The 16,614-nt window shown below is 37.1% G+C and overlaps 1 protein-coding gene across 1 annotated transcript in view; it reads right to left on the bottom strand.

Moving 5' to 3' along the window:
* The window catches only part of PELI2 (pellino E3 ubiquitin protein ligase family member 2), a 116,461-nt gene that overhangs the window by 24,097 nt on the left and 75,750 nt on the right, over positions 1-16,614 (bottom strand). Inside the window, exon 3 of the mRNA XM_020986451.2 lies at positions 5,513-5,614. Coding sequence (XP_020842110.1) covers positions 5,513-5,614 — 102 coding nt within the window. The remainder of the gene's footprint in view (positions 1-5,512; positions 5,615-16,614) is intronic.

Raw genomic sequence — 16,614 nt, 5'->3', positions numbered from 1 at the left:
TCACCCTGGGCACTCTGTCTATATATATTCCCTCCAACTACTCTAATAATGAGAAAGGTCTTATGAGTTACAAATATCCTCTTTCCATGTAGGAATGTAAACAGTTCCACTTTAATAAGTCCCTTATGATTTCTCTTTCCTGTTTACCTTTTCATGCTTCTCTTGAGTCTTATATTTGAAACTCAATTTTTCTATTTAGCCCTGTTTTTTTTCTCAAGAACGCATTAAATTTCTCTACATCATGAATGTCAATTTTTTCCCCCTCATTGTTTACACTCAGTTTTGCTGGGTAGGTGATTCTTGGTTTTAATCCTAGCTCCTTTGACCTCCCGAATATCATATTCCAAGCCCTCTGATCCCTTAATGTAGAAACTGCTAAATCTTGTGTTATCCTGATTGTGTTCCCACAATACTTGAACTGTTTCTTTCTGGCTGTTAGCAATATTTTCTCCTTGACCTGGGAAACCTGGAATTTGGCTATAATATTCCTAGGAGTTTTCCTTTTAGGATCTCTTTCAGAAGGTGATCGGTGGATTCTTTCAATTTCTATTTTACCCTCTGGTTCTAGACTATTAGGGCAGTTTTCTTTGATAATTTCTTGAAAAATGATGTGTAGGCTTTTTTGTGATCATGGCTTTTAGGTAGTCCAATAGTTTTTAAATTATCTTTCCTGGATCTATTTTCCAGGTCAGTTATTTTTCCAATGAGGCATTTCACATTGTCTTCCACTTTCTCTTTTTTTGGTTGCTTTATAATTTCTTGATTTCTCATAGAGTTATTAGCTTCCATTTGTTCCATTTCAGTTTTTAAGGGATTATTTTCCTCAGCGAACTTTTGGACCTCCTTCTCCATCTGGCCAATTCTGCTTTTTAAGGCATTCTTCTCCTCACTGGCTTTTAGGAGTTCTCTTGCCATTTGGTCTTTTTCAAGGTGTTATTTTTTTCAGTATTTTTTTGGGTCTCCTTTAGCAAGATGTTGACTCATTTTTCATGATTTTCTTCTATCACTCTCATTTTTCTTCCCAAGTTTTCCTTTACTTCTCTTACTTGCTTTTCAAAATCCTTTTTGTGCTTTGCCATGGCCGGAGACCAATTCATATTTTTCTTGGAGGCTTTGGACGTAGGAGCTTTGACTTTGCTTCTTCTGATTTTATATTTTGATCTTCCTTGTCACCAAAGTAAGTTTCTATAGTCTGAGTTTTTTTTCTGGTTTGTTCATTTTCCCAGCCAATTACTTGACTTTTTAACTCTCTGTTAAGATAAGAGCTCTGCTTTCAGGTTGGAGGGCACACCTATCCCAAGTTTCAGGGGGTTTGTGCAGCTGTTTTCAGAGATACTTCTAGAGACCTATAAGTTTTCAGTCCTTCTAAGGTGGTATGATCTAAGGAGAAGTGTTTATTACTCTCCTGGCCTGTGCTCTGGTCTGTGAGTGACCACAAGTACTCTCTTCTGTCCTGGAACTGTGAGGAGAGTTCCCTTTGCACTGCTGCCACAAACTCTACTATGCCAGTGCTTCTCTTTGCCCCAGGATTGCCACTCAGATCCAAGAACGTGCAAATCAACAGAATCCTGCTTTAGTGACAGCAAAGAGATCCCTGTAATCTCCTTCTGACCAGTTGTCTGTGGGTTGAGAGCTCTGGAAGCAACCGCAACCACTGCTGCTGCTGCAGCCCCAGGGCCATGCTGGGGCCAGGACTGGTCTGTGTTCCTCTCTCACCCAGATCTGAGAGACTTTTCCTACCGACCTTCTAAGTTGTCTTTGACATTTGTGGGTTGAGAAGTCTGGAAACCGCCACAGCTGCCAATGATTCAGTCCTCTGGGGCCTGGTCTACGCGGGCAAACGCCTCTCCCAGCCTGGTACAACAGACCCTTCATGTCAACCATGCAGGTTGTCTTGGGCTGGAAATTTGTTTCCCTCTGTCTTTTTGTGGGTTCTGCTGCTCTAGAATTTGTTTACACTCATTTTGTACAGGTATTTGAAGGGGTTTGGGGAAGAGCTCAAGCAAGTCCCTGCTTTTACTCCACCATCTTGGCTCTGTGCCCCCCAGCCCCAGCACATTTAAAAACATTGAAGTGGCAGGACAGATGCTGGTCTGCACTGGCAGGAAGGAGGGAATTCCTACCCTGATGAAATCATAGGTCTGGACATTCCTCTTCCTCCCTCAAAAAAAAAAAAGACTATCCAAATATGTAGAAGCAGACACATCAGACTTTAGAAAACATTCTTCAGATTCTATAAAAAGGGATTTACTGCAGTATTCCTTTTAACAGTGATCTTCTTCAGTATATTTCAAACAATTCAATTTACCCTCAAATCAAGGCCAAACTTTATAAAGGTAACAGGAAAAAAGTTCCTCCCAAATTACAGTCCACTTATATACAGGGTACAATGATTAAACCTTTCCCACTTCTTTTCTAGCCCATTGCTGTTGCTGCAACAGCTCGTGCCGCTTCAGAATAACAAATAACCAGTGTGGAGTCTGGTGGCAGCTAGTGTGCAGGACAGGGCCTGGGCTATTCAATGAGAATAGATCAAAACCTGAATTTTTATATAGTAAAATTCCAACCTGTCCTGTATTCTTGAAAAAGCTGTACACGATTTTAAGAACCCAGCCACTGCATAAAGCAAGATTAAATTTCATAGGTTTTCTGTAGAGTATTTCCTATAACCAAATAGGGATGAAATTGTTGCCATCTAATAATACCATACAAGTAAAAGCACTTATTGTTGCCTAATTAGTTAAAAAGTGGTAGTAAAGAGATTTTATATATATATTTTAAATAGCACCAACTTCCAGCTCTACCCACTCTATTAAAAGGGCTCTAAACTTTTCTGTTTCATATGCCATTGGACATCTCAATAAGTGGTGGGGATTTATAGAATCAGCAAGTCATCCGACAAATTTTCCTATATCCCTTTCATTTATACTTGAGCCTCCTTTCCATATACTTCAAATTCCTAATTTTGGAAGGCTCCCATTTTTTTTCCTGGAGGACCTCACCATTCCACCCAAACAAGTAATTAATAATACTGAATACTAACTATGATCATTTTCATCTCTCTATTCCATAACATATTGCTTAAATCCAGGTGTATATCCTGTATCTTATAGGTAGCTTCTTTTGAATCTGAGGGCCTCCCAATGATATCAATTCTGGAAAACGTATAAAACACTATTTCTATTGCTTTTTTCTTTGTTTTTGATTTTCAAAAGGCTGAATAAGTTTATAAATTATGTAAACTGGGCACTGGCAGCTCCAAGCAGTGAGAATCCCTATCTATTAACTGAAAAATATATGGAACAAAGTAATGATAACCTTTTTTTAAACAAATTTTTTTATCATGAACTCAGTCAACAAAAAGCACAAATATTTAAATATTTTTAAAAGAATGAAAAGTTTGAATAAGAAATTGTGAGCATTTGTTGTGTGCAGTTTGTTTTCTCAAAAAGTTCCTACATGTTTTTTTATGTATGTATCTCTCAATCTTTCTCTACACACAGACACACAGGCACACACTTTGACAGTGTTAGTAACAAAATCGTTCCACCTGTTTGTGCATTAAAAACTATTTATGCTCTTTTGGGAAGGTAAGTTACTAATCACATTATGCCTCCCACCTTAAGTAGATTTCCTCCCTTGTAAAAACACATATAGTACAGCAAATAATTTAAAGTGATCTTGTGGTGGCAGTTACTTGAACTGTAGGTGCGGCACCATCAGGGAGTTGATTCATCAGTTAGCACTGAAGCTCCTATTTGAGGTTAAGTGATAAATGTAACACTCTCAAAACTTGCTGCCTCTCAGAAGGGATCTTCAACGACGCCTTCAGCCAAAACATAATTTTGAAGGATCTGCAAACCTTAATGATATACCTAATTTGCTAAAACATTTATCAAACCCATTTCATCCAACATCTCTGTTACATTTTCAACACATGAGAATAACACAGATTAAAACTACTGAATAATATTTACATAGTTACTTGAAGACTGGTTGGGATGCTATTATGCCTGTATGTATCCAAACAGACCACTCTCTGCCAGCTACAGTCAGGCAAGAGCTCTTAGCTCTTGCCGGAGCTCCCAACTCCTTACTGATGAAAGCTGACAGAAATACCTTTGAACTGTCTATGAACTCACTGATATTAAAGTTCTTCTTTTAACAGTTTTCTTAGCTGTATTCACAAAACTCTTGCTCCATTCATGCACTCTGTCCCATATACCCAGATCTACTATTGCTACAAGTTTCTTCAGGACACAGACTGTCCTATGCTCTTTGCACATAACCTCAATACATATTTGCTAAACGATGTAATTAATGGTTCTGTTGTTACCATCTCATGACTGATAAGCCCAAGAAGATCAAACAGAAGCTAACACAAGACAGAGTATCTCCTAAAGAAATCGGAGTTAAGTGGCCAAGTATCTGATTGATCCCATGGATCAGGAGGCACAGTGCTTGATTTCTAGTCAGAGGACGTGGGTTTGAATCTGGCTCTGACAATGGCTACCACTCTGACCCTGGGCAAGTCACTTCAACTATGGAAGCCTCAGCTGTATAAAATAAGCAGCTTGGCCTGAATAACCTCCAGTTCCCCTCCAGCTCTCAATCTAATGAGGCTAGTGTGAAATTACATTTTCATATCTGTCATCAGTGACAAAAGGTACTGTAAATACAAAGCTTTCACCTAAAATTACAAACAACTGCTTCTGTAGCATTCTGAATTCATAAACCTTAACTTGAATGAGATAATTCAAATGGATTAGAAATGGAAAGCAATCTCTGAAAGCATCCAAAAGAAAAGCAAGATCATTATGAAGTTGTGGAAAGACAATGTCAACTGGAAATAAAGATATTTAGTCAATTATTTAATTTTCTTGTTTGTTTTTCTTGTTTTGATTGAAAGGGGCATTTTTGGAAATTCATACTGCATAAGGAATATTACAGTAAATTCTCTGTGACAGAGTTTGCTTTTCAATTCTTACTGTCATCTGCTCTAGTTAAATGCTTTGTTGCCATAAACATATCTAGGACAGTCAGTTACAAGAAAAGTACTCAAATCAAAGCAGCTATTCTCCCCCAGAAGACAGAAATCATACATTTTAGAAAGGAGGGCTAGCTCTTGTGGTCTTGTGATTATCAGAGCCAGGGACAGGTGACACATCTACTGCTGACACAGACGGAAGGGAGGGTCTAGGAGACAGGCAGAATGGGGGTAGGTAGCCAATTTTCCAATTTTATCTTGAGTCATGCCATTATAGAATGGTTTCATTTTTGTTTTGAGATGAAATCCATGTTCAAAATCAGGTACAAAATTACTTCAAAACAAAAATATTTTGATAACAGAAATTATTTTTGGATTATTTATGACTACTTCTACATATGACATGAGCATAGTTCAACTTCAATTTGAAATTCAGATTCTACATCAAAAAGGAAAAGTGTTGAGAAGAAAAGATATTTAAAATGCTCAAATACAGAAAATGTTCAGTTTCAAAAATATAGTTACCTGAAACATATCAGTATCATCATCATGTGTGTATTCCACCACTACTGTCTGATTTCTTGATAAAGTGTAAGAGATACTGTGTTGACCTTTACAGCTGATCACCTAATTGAAAACAAAATTTTTAAAATACATTTTAATTTCAATTTCAACATGCTTATGTTATAAAACTTAATCAACACATATTTATTGCCATGCCTATTATATAATATGCTGTGAGTGTGACACAAAGAAGTATAAAACACTGGGTTCCCAATGAGATTATGATCCAGTGAAGGAATTCACAGAAGTAGATTTTTATCAACCGATGGAGAATGAATCAGAAGGAAAATTTACACCAAGAGACCTCAGAACTCTGGTCAATGTAATGTTCATTTGTGACTTCAGAAAGCTGACGCTGAAGCATAGTTTAACAGAAGTTCTTAAAATGTGGTGTAAATCATCTTCATGAATATTTTGTAAAGAAAGGAAAGGAGGCATATGGGGTGGTGACTACTGGCTGAGATGCAATGTGGTGCTGTGGAAAGAGCATTTCTTTTGGAGTCCTAGGCTCTGAGTTCAAATTCCAGCTTTGTTCCTTACTTGCTATCTCTGTGATTGTGGGGAAGTCACTTTGCCTCCTGGCATATCTGATCTGGTTCAGCTGCTCTTATTTCCTTTGTTTTCTAATTTTGTGTCTTTTCTTCCTCTTCATGTAGCACATTAGAGACCAGTATGTTATCTCTATTGATACTGACAGATATAACAATTTGTTATCGTAAGTGGCAGATTCTAGACAGTTTTGTGATTTATCTTGATTTTTAAAATTAATTTTAAAGCTACAACAGAAAACTCAATAAAGATTTGGGAGGTGAATCCAGATAATAAGCTAACTATGAATAATCCATTAAGGGAAATTTGTATATGTTCTATTAGGAAGGCTACAAAAAACTATATATTTTGACTATCAATAAATTTGTATATATGAATGTACGAATAAAAACTAGATGCAGGGTGTCCCAAAAGTTTTAGTGCAGTTTTAAGCTACTTTGATAACTGCACTAAGATTTTTGGGATACCCTGCATAAATTTAGGCCCCAATCAGTGGTATATTAGAGTGAAATGCTGGAGTTAGAGTCAAAAGACCTATATATGAATCCTGACACGGTCACTTTTGGAAAATTACTTAAATCTCTTGGCACCTTGCTTCTTCACTGGCATAAGTAGGGAAAGGTTGGACTAGATTTTCTTTTGGTGATTTTCTATCTCTAATCTTCTGTGAAATTTGAATTTTTAACTTGTTAACTATTAACATGAAAAGTGTTAAGCAAAAAATAGACTGTTTCAGCCAGGTCCACGTGAGAAAATTAAAATGTGGTATATGTGATCCACTTAGTTTTCACATCCAGAAAAAGATAGGAGCTTTAAAGTTATTTTAAATACTACAGAATTAGAAGTAAATATCCCTTCTCTATTATGTAATTTAGCTTTATAATCTTATATTAAAACTGTAGATGTATGTGTGGGGTTGCTTGAATCAAAAGATCAAAGTCTTTGCCCTCATGGAACTTAACTCTCTACTGGAAAATACAATATGTAAACCGATAAGTAAATACAAGACAATTTCAAGAGAGAACACTGACAACTAATAAGGGTCAGGAAAGGTTTCAATTAGGAGGTGGCAACTGAGGAGACTGTTTTGGGCCATACTTGACTGAGGTTCATTACTGGAATTAAATGAGAGTGTTTACAGACCATCTAAGAGCTCATCAAAGTTCCTTAACAAGGTTATTCAGGATGGAGGTAGCACCGATTCAGCTGGCTGCAGCTTCCTTCCCTAGCACTTGTCAATGTGGAGGTCTTGAGGAGCCCCTGACTAAGTCACACTGGTCCTTAAACTTTAGATAACAAAGATGCTAGATAGTGGCTTGAGCTTTAGTCTCTTGGACCAATTAAGTGTTGAGGGTGGTTTCAATACCTTTTAAGGAACAGCCAGGCTAATAGATGCTACTCCTATGACAGAGGTTAAAGATTTGAAGAGGTGAAGATGAGCAGAGGCAAATTCTTGCACAGGAACAGCACGTACAAAGGCATGGCTATAGAAATGGCATGTCGAGTTTGGATGATGACAAGGAGGCCATTTTAGAACATAAGGGGATTAGTATAAAATGTGCCTGGAAAAGTAGACTGGAGCCAGATTGTGAAGAGCGTTGAATGCCAACTTGAGAGGTCTGTATTTTATTGTAAAGCCTATAACAGGAAGTCATGGAAGCTTATTGAGCAAGAGAGTAAAGGTCTTATTAGTTTTCAAAGGAAGAAATACCAGGTATCAACAATCATATGAAAAATGGCTTAAAATCACTCATATTCAGAGAAATGCAAATTAAAGTAATTCTTAAGGTTTTACCTCACACCTATGAGATTGCTAAAACTGACCAAAAAAAGGGGTTTATGGCTCACTAATGAATTGCTGACAGAGTTCTGAATGAGTCTAGCCATTCGGGAAAAGAATTTGGAATCATGCTCTAAAAGTTATTAAACTGTGCATACCCTTTGACCCATCCATACTACTGCTGGGCCTATACCCCCAAAGACATAAAAGAAAGAAGAAAAGAGGAAAGACCCTTAAGTATAAAAATATCTACAGTAACTCTATTTACAGTAGCCACAAAGTAGAAAGAAAGGGAGTTCCATCTACTGGGGAATGGCTCTACAAATTATGGTATATGAATGTAATAGAATATTACTGTACCATAAGAAATAACAGACCTTTATGGAATGATGCAGTAAAGAAAACAGAACAAAGAACAATTTATACAATAAGATTTTACACACACACACACACACACATACACACACACAATCCAGCTATGAAAGACTTTAGAACTATGATCAATGCAATAATAAAAACCAATGAGTCCACAGAACTAAAAATGAAACATACCACTCACTCTTGCCAGAAAGGTGATAAGACTTAAAATGCAGAATGAGACATATATTGTTACAAGAGCTTTTTCTTTTTTATTGTTCAATGGGTGGGGAGGGGCAAGTGGCAAGAGTAGTAGGAGAGAGAGCTAATAAATGCTTGTAAGAATAAAAAAGTTTTTAAAGTCTTACATTAAATCAAGGATCTTAATTGATGGAAGTCACAAAGTCACCAGGGTCACACATGTTTACTGTATGTCAAGAACCCAGTACTACATATATTTAAATTATCTGGCAAATTAGTTTTCATGGAAATAGCAACTATTAAATTTTAAATAAACCCAAAATTCAATGAACTGATTATACTAAAATTAATTTTACTAATAATTTTCCAAATTAAAGTCAAAAATAAACATCAGTCACATGACAACCAGGTTAACTAAGTCAAAACAGAACCTGTACTTCCCATTTTTGTTTTAAGAAAAATATAAACATTCATGTGACATCAGAGTTTGAGATTCACTCTGCCTCCAACACAATTAAGTAAAACAAATCCTTCATTCTTCCATTAACTGGCTAAAGGTCTTCATTATTCCTCTTTTGGGTCATAATAATAAATTTTTAACTGGTCTCCCTGCCTCTGATCTCTTCCTTCTCTAAGCCACTGTTTGGTATGACTGTTGAAATAATATTCCTACTATGGAGGTCTGGTCATGCCAGTTCCCTTTTTCAAGATCTTTAAGCAGCTTTCTACTGCCTATAGGATAAAATACAAACTCCTTATTTCTGGCATACTAGAAAAATTGGATGACAGAGGGTTGGTATGGTATTGTGACAATATCACTGGATTTAGTTAGAAGAGTGGGTCTGAATGCTACTGCTGATTCTTCATTATCTATGTGAGTACAAGAAAATAATGAGAGCTCTCTGAGCCTCAGTTTCTACATCTGTAAAATGAGGATTATATTTACCAACCTCATAGGCAGATCATGCATACAAGACTCTTTGTAAATCATAAAACACTACACAAGCAAGCACCAGCGATTATCAAATTTACCAGCTATTCCTTGAATTTGTTGAACTTTGTCCTGCTTCTTATGTGGCCCATTCTCTATGTCGGGAATGGATGCTGTGTACATCTCTGTCTGTTTAAATCTTCATCTTCCTTTAAGGTTCTAAAGCTTTCCCTGATTACCCAAGACAGAGTCTGTTTTCTCCCCAATATCCTATCCCTCTCTGCTTGACCTCTTACCACAGCCTTTTTCAAGGCCTGTAAATTCCTTTGACGACTGGGACTATTTCTTCGTCTCTGTAACCATAGCTCATAGATGATTAGTTACACTGTACAAAGTGCTTAATTTAAATGAACGAGGAATTTTATTTTAACTTAACTCAGAAGTAAGATTTTCAACCTGCTCAACTCACTAAGTGAAAGACAGATAGTGTTATACTTTCTGAGTGGTACATTTTCATTCATTCATCCATTCTCCTTTACTAGTACCATTTATTAATACAATTCCATTTCCTTGGCACTTGATTATCATATTAAGTGATAAGCAAGTCTTATCCTACTTTACTTTCAAATACCTACTTATCTATCAAAACACTCATAGGTATTTTACTGTAAAAGCATTCATCAGGAGATTAATGAACTTTCGAAGAAATGTACTCTTCACACAAACAGGACTTGCAAGTCAAAGCAAAAATTACTTTCAGATTTTATGATCACCCAAGAATGCAAATGTCAGAAGGTAATACAATCTTCCTAGGATTTAGTTTTGATATACTTCCTTCATAAATTCTGGGATGGTTATTAAAATGCATTACAACTAATTTAGAACCCTTTCACCAAATGAAACCATCAAGGGCTCTCAGACCACACAATCAGAGCTGGTGACCTAGAACAATGGTATACAATGTAGGTGCCACGGCCTTAATCCATAGGGGATTGGCCCCAAAGGGCATGTGAGCAATCAATCAGTGAGTGGGAAAATCCCACTTCTCCCACTGACGGCAAATGATGCAGCTTATCTCCAGAACAACTATAGATAGGTAAATATAGATATACATATAGATATATAGATATATATAGTTATATTCCCTCAAATTTTCCAAGTCCAGCCACTTTGCTCCCAACATGCCCAATGATAGCACTAGACCCTCAGGATAATTATAATCTATTTGCTACCTGGACAACCAACATAGCATCTGTACAAGTCCCAAAGGGAAAATTCCACTTCCTCAACAAATCCACCTGTGTCCCTAGACCACCTCATAGCTTTAGCAGGTGCCCCTCAGAGGGTAGGCTCTCTACTGAGGCAACGAATGGTGAAAAAAAGCCAGGCCCTTTCATCTTTTTGCTTTGAGCAGGACAGAATGAGTCACACAGGAAAAGCAGCAATGGATAAATTGTGAAAGACTGCACACCTCATAATCTATCCATCCCTACAAAACTCACACATCTTCCAAACTTTCTTCTGTCTCAGGGTTCCACCACTTTCCCAGGTACCAGGGCTCACCACCTTAGTGTCTTCTTTGACTCGTCATTCTCCCTCACCTCATACAGCCAATCAGATGCCTAATTTTGTCATTTCTACCTCCCCTTCTCTCAACTCTGTCCTCTTTTGTCTACTCACATAGCCAACACACTTCATCCCTTCACGCCTGTAATAGCCTAACTGGTCTCCCTCACCAACTTATCCTTCATAACTGCCAAAATAATTTTCATAAAGCACAGGTCTGAATGGGTCATTACATTAATCAACTCTGGTGGCTCGCTGACTCTGGGATTAATTATTATTTCATATTTATCTTATCTTTTTTAATTCTATATTTTAGGTAAATAATGATTACCACAGTAGTACATGCATGTAATTTACAAACTGTGACTGGACCTGTCATTTCATTAGTATAAGGAACTCTCAGATGTGGAAAGTCACTCTACCAGTGGAGGCCGGCATGTTTTCTCCACTTAAAAGATTAAGTTGTCCAGGGTCACACAGCAATATTTGTCATAGGCAGCATTTGAACTCAGGTCTTTCTGGATCCAAAATCAGTTTTCTCATGTAATTTAGAAATAATTAAATATACGTAATATACTTATACATCTACTGAGAGTTTGTGCTACATTTCATCTTGACTGGTATGTAAATAAACAAGAGGTCTGGGGACCATTACTGACATAAGTAACATTCAAAATGTGGTGGTCATGTTGGCAGAATGGCTGGAAATCATGTTATGAGGAACAAACTCATCATGTTTAGTATGAAGAGATCTTAATGGAGTAGGCAATGGGAAGAGTGTTCAGAAAAAGTATATATCTACATTCAGATTACTCTTTGAAAAAATGCTCCAAACTAATAATGACAGAAATGCAAATCAAAACAACTCTGAAGGACCACCTGACAACCAGTAAAACGCCAAAGATGAACTTGGTTAGAAATAGTCTATTTTGTAGTGATAGAGACATGCAGACTCTTACATTATTGGTAGAGCTATGAATCTGTCTAGTAAGAAAAGTAATTTAGAATTATACATTAAAAAAAGACCATTGGGGTAACTAGGTGGCACAGTGGATAGAGCTCTGGCCTTGGAGTCAGGAGGACCTGAGTTCAAATCTGACCTCAGACACATGACACCTACTGGCTGTGTGACCCTGGGCTAGTCACTTAACCCTCCTTGCCTCACCAAAAAGAAAAAGAAAAGAAAGAAAAAAGGAAGGAAAAGAAAAAAGAAAGGAAGAAAGAAAGAAAGAAAGAAAGAAAGAAAGAAAGAAAGAAAGAAAGAAAGAAAGAAAGAAAGAAAGAAAGAAAGAAAGAAAGAAAGAAAGAAAGAAAGAAAGAAGGAAGGAAGGAAGGAAGGAAGGAAGGAAGGAAGGAAGGAAGGAAGGAAGGAAGGAAGGAAGGAAGGAAGGAAGGAAGAGGCCATGTCATGCAAGTGCTGGGAGATCCTACCACTAAATATATGCCCTCAAGGAGATTAAAGATGGCAGGGAAGGGGGAAGGTTTCATTTACATCAAAATATCCATTGAAGTACTTTTTTGTGGTAGCAAAGACCTGGAGCTACCAGTTACCATTAAAAAAAAAAGTCAGTTCTAAATTATCTACCTCCATCCTCTTCCCCACTCATTAAGAAAGTAAGAAATATAATACTTATTATACATATGAAGTTGTGCAAACTTTATTTCCCCATTAGCCATGTGGTGAGGAAAAAAGCAAGAAAAATGAAGTAAAAAATAAGTAAATATTCTTCAAACTTCTCTCAGAGTTCATCAGTTCTCTCTCTAGAGGTGAAGAGCATTTTTCATCATGAGTCCTTCGAAACTCTCTTGGATCATTGCCTTGATCAGAGTAGCTAAGTCTCTCACAATTGATTATCATTACAATATTACTGTTACCCTATACAGTTCTGCTTACTTCACTTTGAATTAGTTCATATATGTCTTCCCAAGTTTTTCTGGAACCATCCTCCTTGTCATTTATAATAGTACAATAGTATTCCATCACAATCATATACCACAACTTCTTCAGTCATTCCCCAATTGATGAGCAACCGCTAAATTTCCCATTCTACGCCATCACAGAAAGAGTGGTTATAAATATTTTTGTCCACAGAGGTCCTTTTTCTTTTTCTTTGATCTATTTGGGTCACAGAGCTAGTAATGATATTGCTGGGTCAAATATGCTCAATTTTTTCATCCTTTGGGCATAGTTGGAAATAGCTTTCCAGAACAGCTAAACCAGTTTACACAAACACCAACAGTGCATTAGCATACCCCTCCAGAATTTGTTAACTTCCTTTTCTGTCACTTTTGTGAAAGTGCCAGGTACAGCTGAGAAAAAGGTATACTCCTTTCTATTCCTTTTCATTTTCCTCCAGGGGTCTATCATATCCAACTTTCCTAAAATTCTATTGATCTCTTTACCTTCCTCCTTATATATTTTGCCTTATCTAGGCATGAGAGAGGTAAATTAAGATTCGCATCCAGTATAGTTTTACTGTTGATTTCCTCCTACAACGTATTTAACTTTTCCTTTAGGAACCTGGATGCTATGCCATTGATGCATATATTTAGTATTGATACTACTTCATCATTTATGATATCTTTTAACAAAAACATAGTTTCCCTATCTTTTAGTTAGGTCTATTTTTGCTTCTGCTTTGAGTAATGAGTAATATCTCTACTTTTTTAAACTTCAGCTAAAGAATAATAGATTCTTCTCTAGCCCCTTATTTTAATTATTTGTGAGTCTTTCTGTTTCAAGTGTCTCTTCTAAACAACATATGGTTGGATTCTCGTTTCTAATCAATTCTGCTACCTGCTTCCATTTTATAGGTGAGTACATTGCATTCACATTATAACTGCTAACTGTGTTTCCCTTCATTCTATTCTTGTCTATTGATATTTTTTTTTTGTCCTGTCTCTTCATCAAGTCTGTTTGGCTTTTGACCACTATCTCCCTTAATTCCTTCTCCCCCACCCCACCTCTTTTCTTAGTCCCTTCCCTGGCTACTTCCTTGTTGGGTAAGATCAATTTGTGTGTGTGTGTCTGTGTGTCTGTGTGTATTCTTCCCTCTTTGAACCAGTTCAGACGAGAGGTTCAATCATTGTAAAAATTCTTCTTTGGGCGACTGTTTTATGTGAGATAATTTCCACCATTCTTCCTTTTCTCCGCCTCACCCCACCCCAGCTCTTCTCCCAATACATCTCTCTTTCTAATCCTTCCCCTTTTCTTTTGAGATCATCTCAACATAACAGTCTCACATGCAGGCCCTTTGTCTAAGTAGACTCCTTCTAACTGCCCTTTTGATAATAAAGTTCTTAGGGACTACATGTAGCATCTTTCCATTTCTAAGCATAATCAATTTAACTTTCAGTTCCTTAAGATTTCTCACTCATGTTTAACTTTTTATGCTTTTCTTGAGTTTTGTGTTTTAATTCCAAATTTTCTATTCAGCTCTGGTAGTCTTTTTATCAGGAATGCTTGAAAGTCTTCTATTTTATTAAGTGTGTATTTCCTCCCAAAACGATGACACTCAGTTATGCTTAGTAAGTTACTCTTGGTTGTAATTGTAGCTCCTTTGCCTTCTGGAATGTCATACTCCAAGCCCTTTGCTTCTTTTTCATGGTAACTGCTAAATCTTGTGCAATCCTAAACTGTGGCTCCCCAACATCTGAATTATTTCCTTCTGGCTGCTTGTAATATTTTCTCCTTGACCTGGGAGCTCTGGAATTTGGTTATAACATTTCTGAAAGTTTTCATTTTGGGATCTCTTTCAGGAGATTCACAGATTTGATTTCTATTTTGTCCTCTGGTTCTAAGACATCTGGGAAGTTTTCTGATTTTCTTATAATATCTAGGCTCTTTTTGTGATCATGACTTTAGCTAGTCCAATAATTCCAAAATTATCTCTCCTCAATCTATTTTAAAGGTCAATTGTTTTTAAGATGAGATATTTCATATTCTATTTTTTAAAATTCTTTTAACTTTGTTTTATTATTTCTTAATGTTTCATAAAGTCACCAGCTTCTACTTGGTCAATTCCAATCTCTAAGGATTTATTTTCTTCAGTAAATTTTTCTACTTCTTTTTAGTAACTGGCTTATTCTGCTTTTTAAGGTATTTTCCCAATATTTTTGTACCTCTTTTACTAAGACAGATTTTAAATCTTTTTCATAATTTTCTTGCATTCATTTGCTCTCATTTCTCTTCCCAGTTTTTCCTCTACTGTTCTTACTTGATTTAAAAAAAATTTTTTCTGCTCTTTAAAAATCTCTTTATTTCGCATTTCTATGAATTCTTGCTGGGCTTATGTCCAATCTGCATTTTTTTTTCTTTGAGGCTTTGAAGATTTTTCAGGTTATGGTCTTCTGAGTTTGTGTCTTAAGGTTTCTTGTCACCATAACAACTTTTTATGATAAGGATACTTTGTTATTTTTATTACTTGTTTGCTCATTTTCCCAGTCTATTTCTTGACAATGGACTTTATATTATAGTTGGGCTCTGCTTACATGGGGGGAGGGGCACAGTAGGGGAGGAGATGTGGTGACTGTCCCAAACTTCACACTTTTATGTCCTGCTGTTTTTATAGCTAGGTCTAGGAGCTTTTGTTGTTTCCAAGGTAATGTGACCTAGAGAGAAGTGTGGTCAGCGCTTTTGTCTGGTCAATGCTCTGGTCTTTACTCAGGTAGGGCCCCTGGTCCCTGGCAACCACAGTGCCTTAGAACTACTCAGAATTGGAATGAACAATGGATTTGCCAAATGACAACTGGTTGTGTGTAAGAATCTCCTTGATCTCTTTCTGACCAGGTGTTTTATTCCCTTACTGCCTCTAGGTACTGAGTCCTTGTTCCTGCTGCTGCTGCTGCTGCTGCTGTTTCTACTTCTATTTATGCCACCAGTATTTCCAAGGCTCACAGCTGGTGTCACTTTTGCAGCACCATGCACCTGGCCAGTCCCCTGGCCAGTGTCCACAGACCTCTCTTTCTGTCTTCCTAAGTTGTTCTGGGCTGGATAAATGACTCACTTTAACTTTTTGCTGGTTGTGTCATTTAGAATTAAATCTGATGTGCTTTTTGAAGTTGTTTAGAGGAGGATGTTGGGAAAACTCAGGAAAAATGTTCCCCACACTCTGCCATCTTGGCTTTATCCCTGTTAACTCAATGATTGCGAGAGTCAGTTACCACTGTTTATGCTATTGCAATTTAGGCGTCCATTATTTGAGGAATTAATAAAGAAATCATGGTATGTATATGGAATATTATTGAATGAATGAAGCATTTATATGTGCAAAGCAATGTGCTAAACACAGTCCCTACCCTTAAGAAGCTTACGTTCCAGTGGCAGAGAAAATATGTATGGAAGCTTTCAGATAAATCAGATGGAAAAATCCCATGGTCCTTCGGGCTCAAGTGGCAAAGCAGATTTTAATGCCCCTTCTATAACATCATTTCCCAAAGACAAAATCATATCAGTTTCTGATGCTGAACCATTTGCCAGTGCCAAGAACTTTGGTAATAAGAACTTTCTTTTCTGGGCTTTTCAGTAACTGTGGTTATACACTTGCAAGAGCAGTTGCCGGGCTGTGACTCCACAGGGGTTGTTTCTCAGGATGATGGCTGAGGGTACTGAGCTAGAAACATTGCTATTCCCAAGGCTCTTGAGTTCAGGGTTCTGGGCTACTTCCATCAGTGCAGGCA

The sequence above is a fragment of the Phascolarctos cinereus genome, unplaced genomic scaffold (genome assembly GCF_003287225.1).
Source record: "Phascolarctos cinereus isolate Bilbo 61053 unplaced genomic scaffold, phaCin_HiC Scaffold_3;HRSCAF=262, whole genome shotgun sequence".
NCBI classification, from domain to species: Eukaryota; Metazoa; Chordata; class Mammalia; order Diprotodontia; family Phascolarctidae; genus Phascolarctos; species Phascolarctos cinereus.
This window is presented reverse-complemented; position numbering and strand designations above follow the sequence as displayed.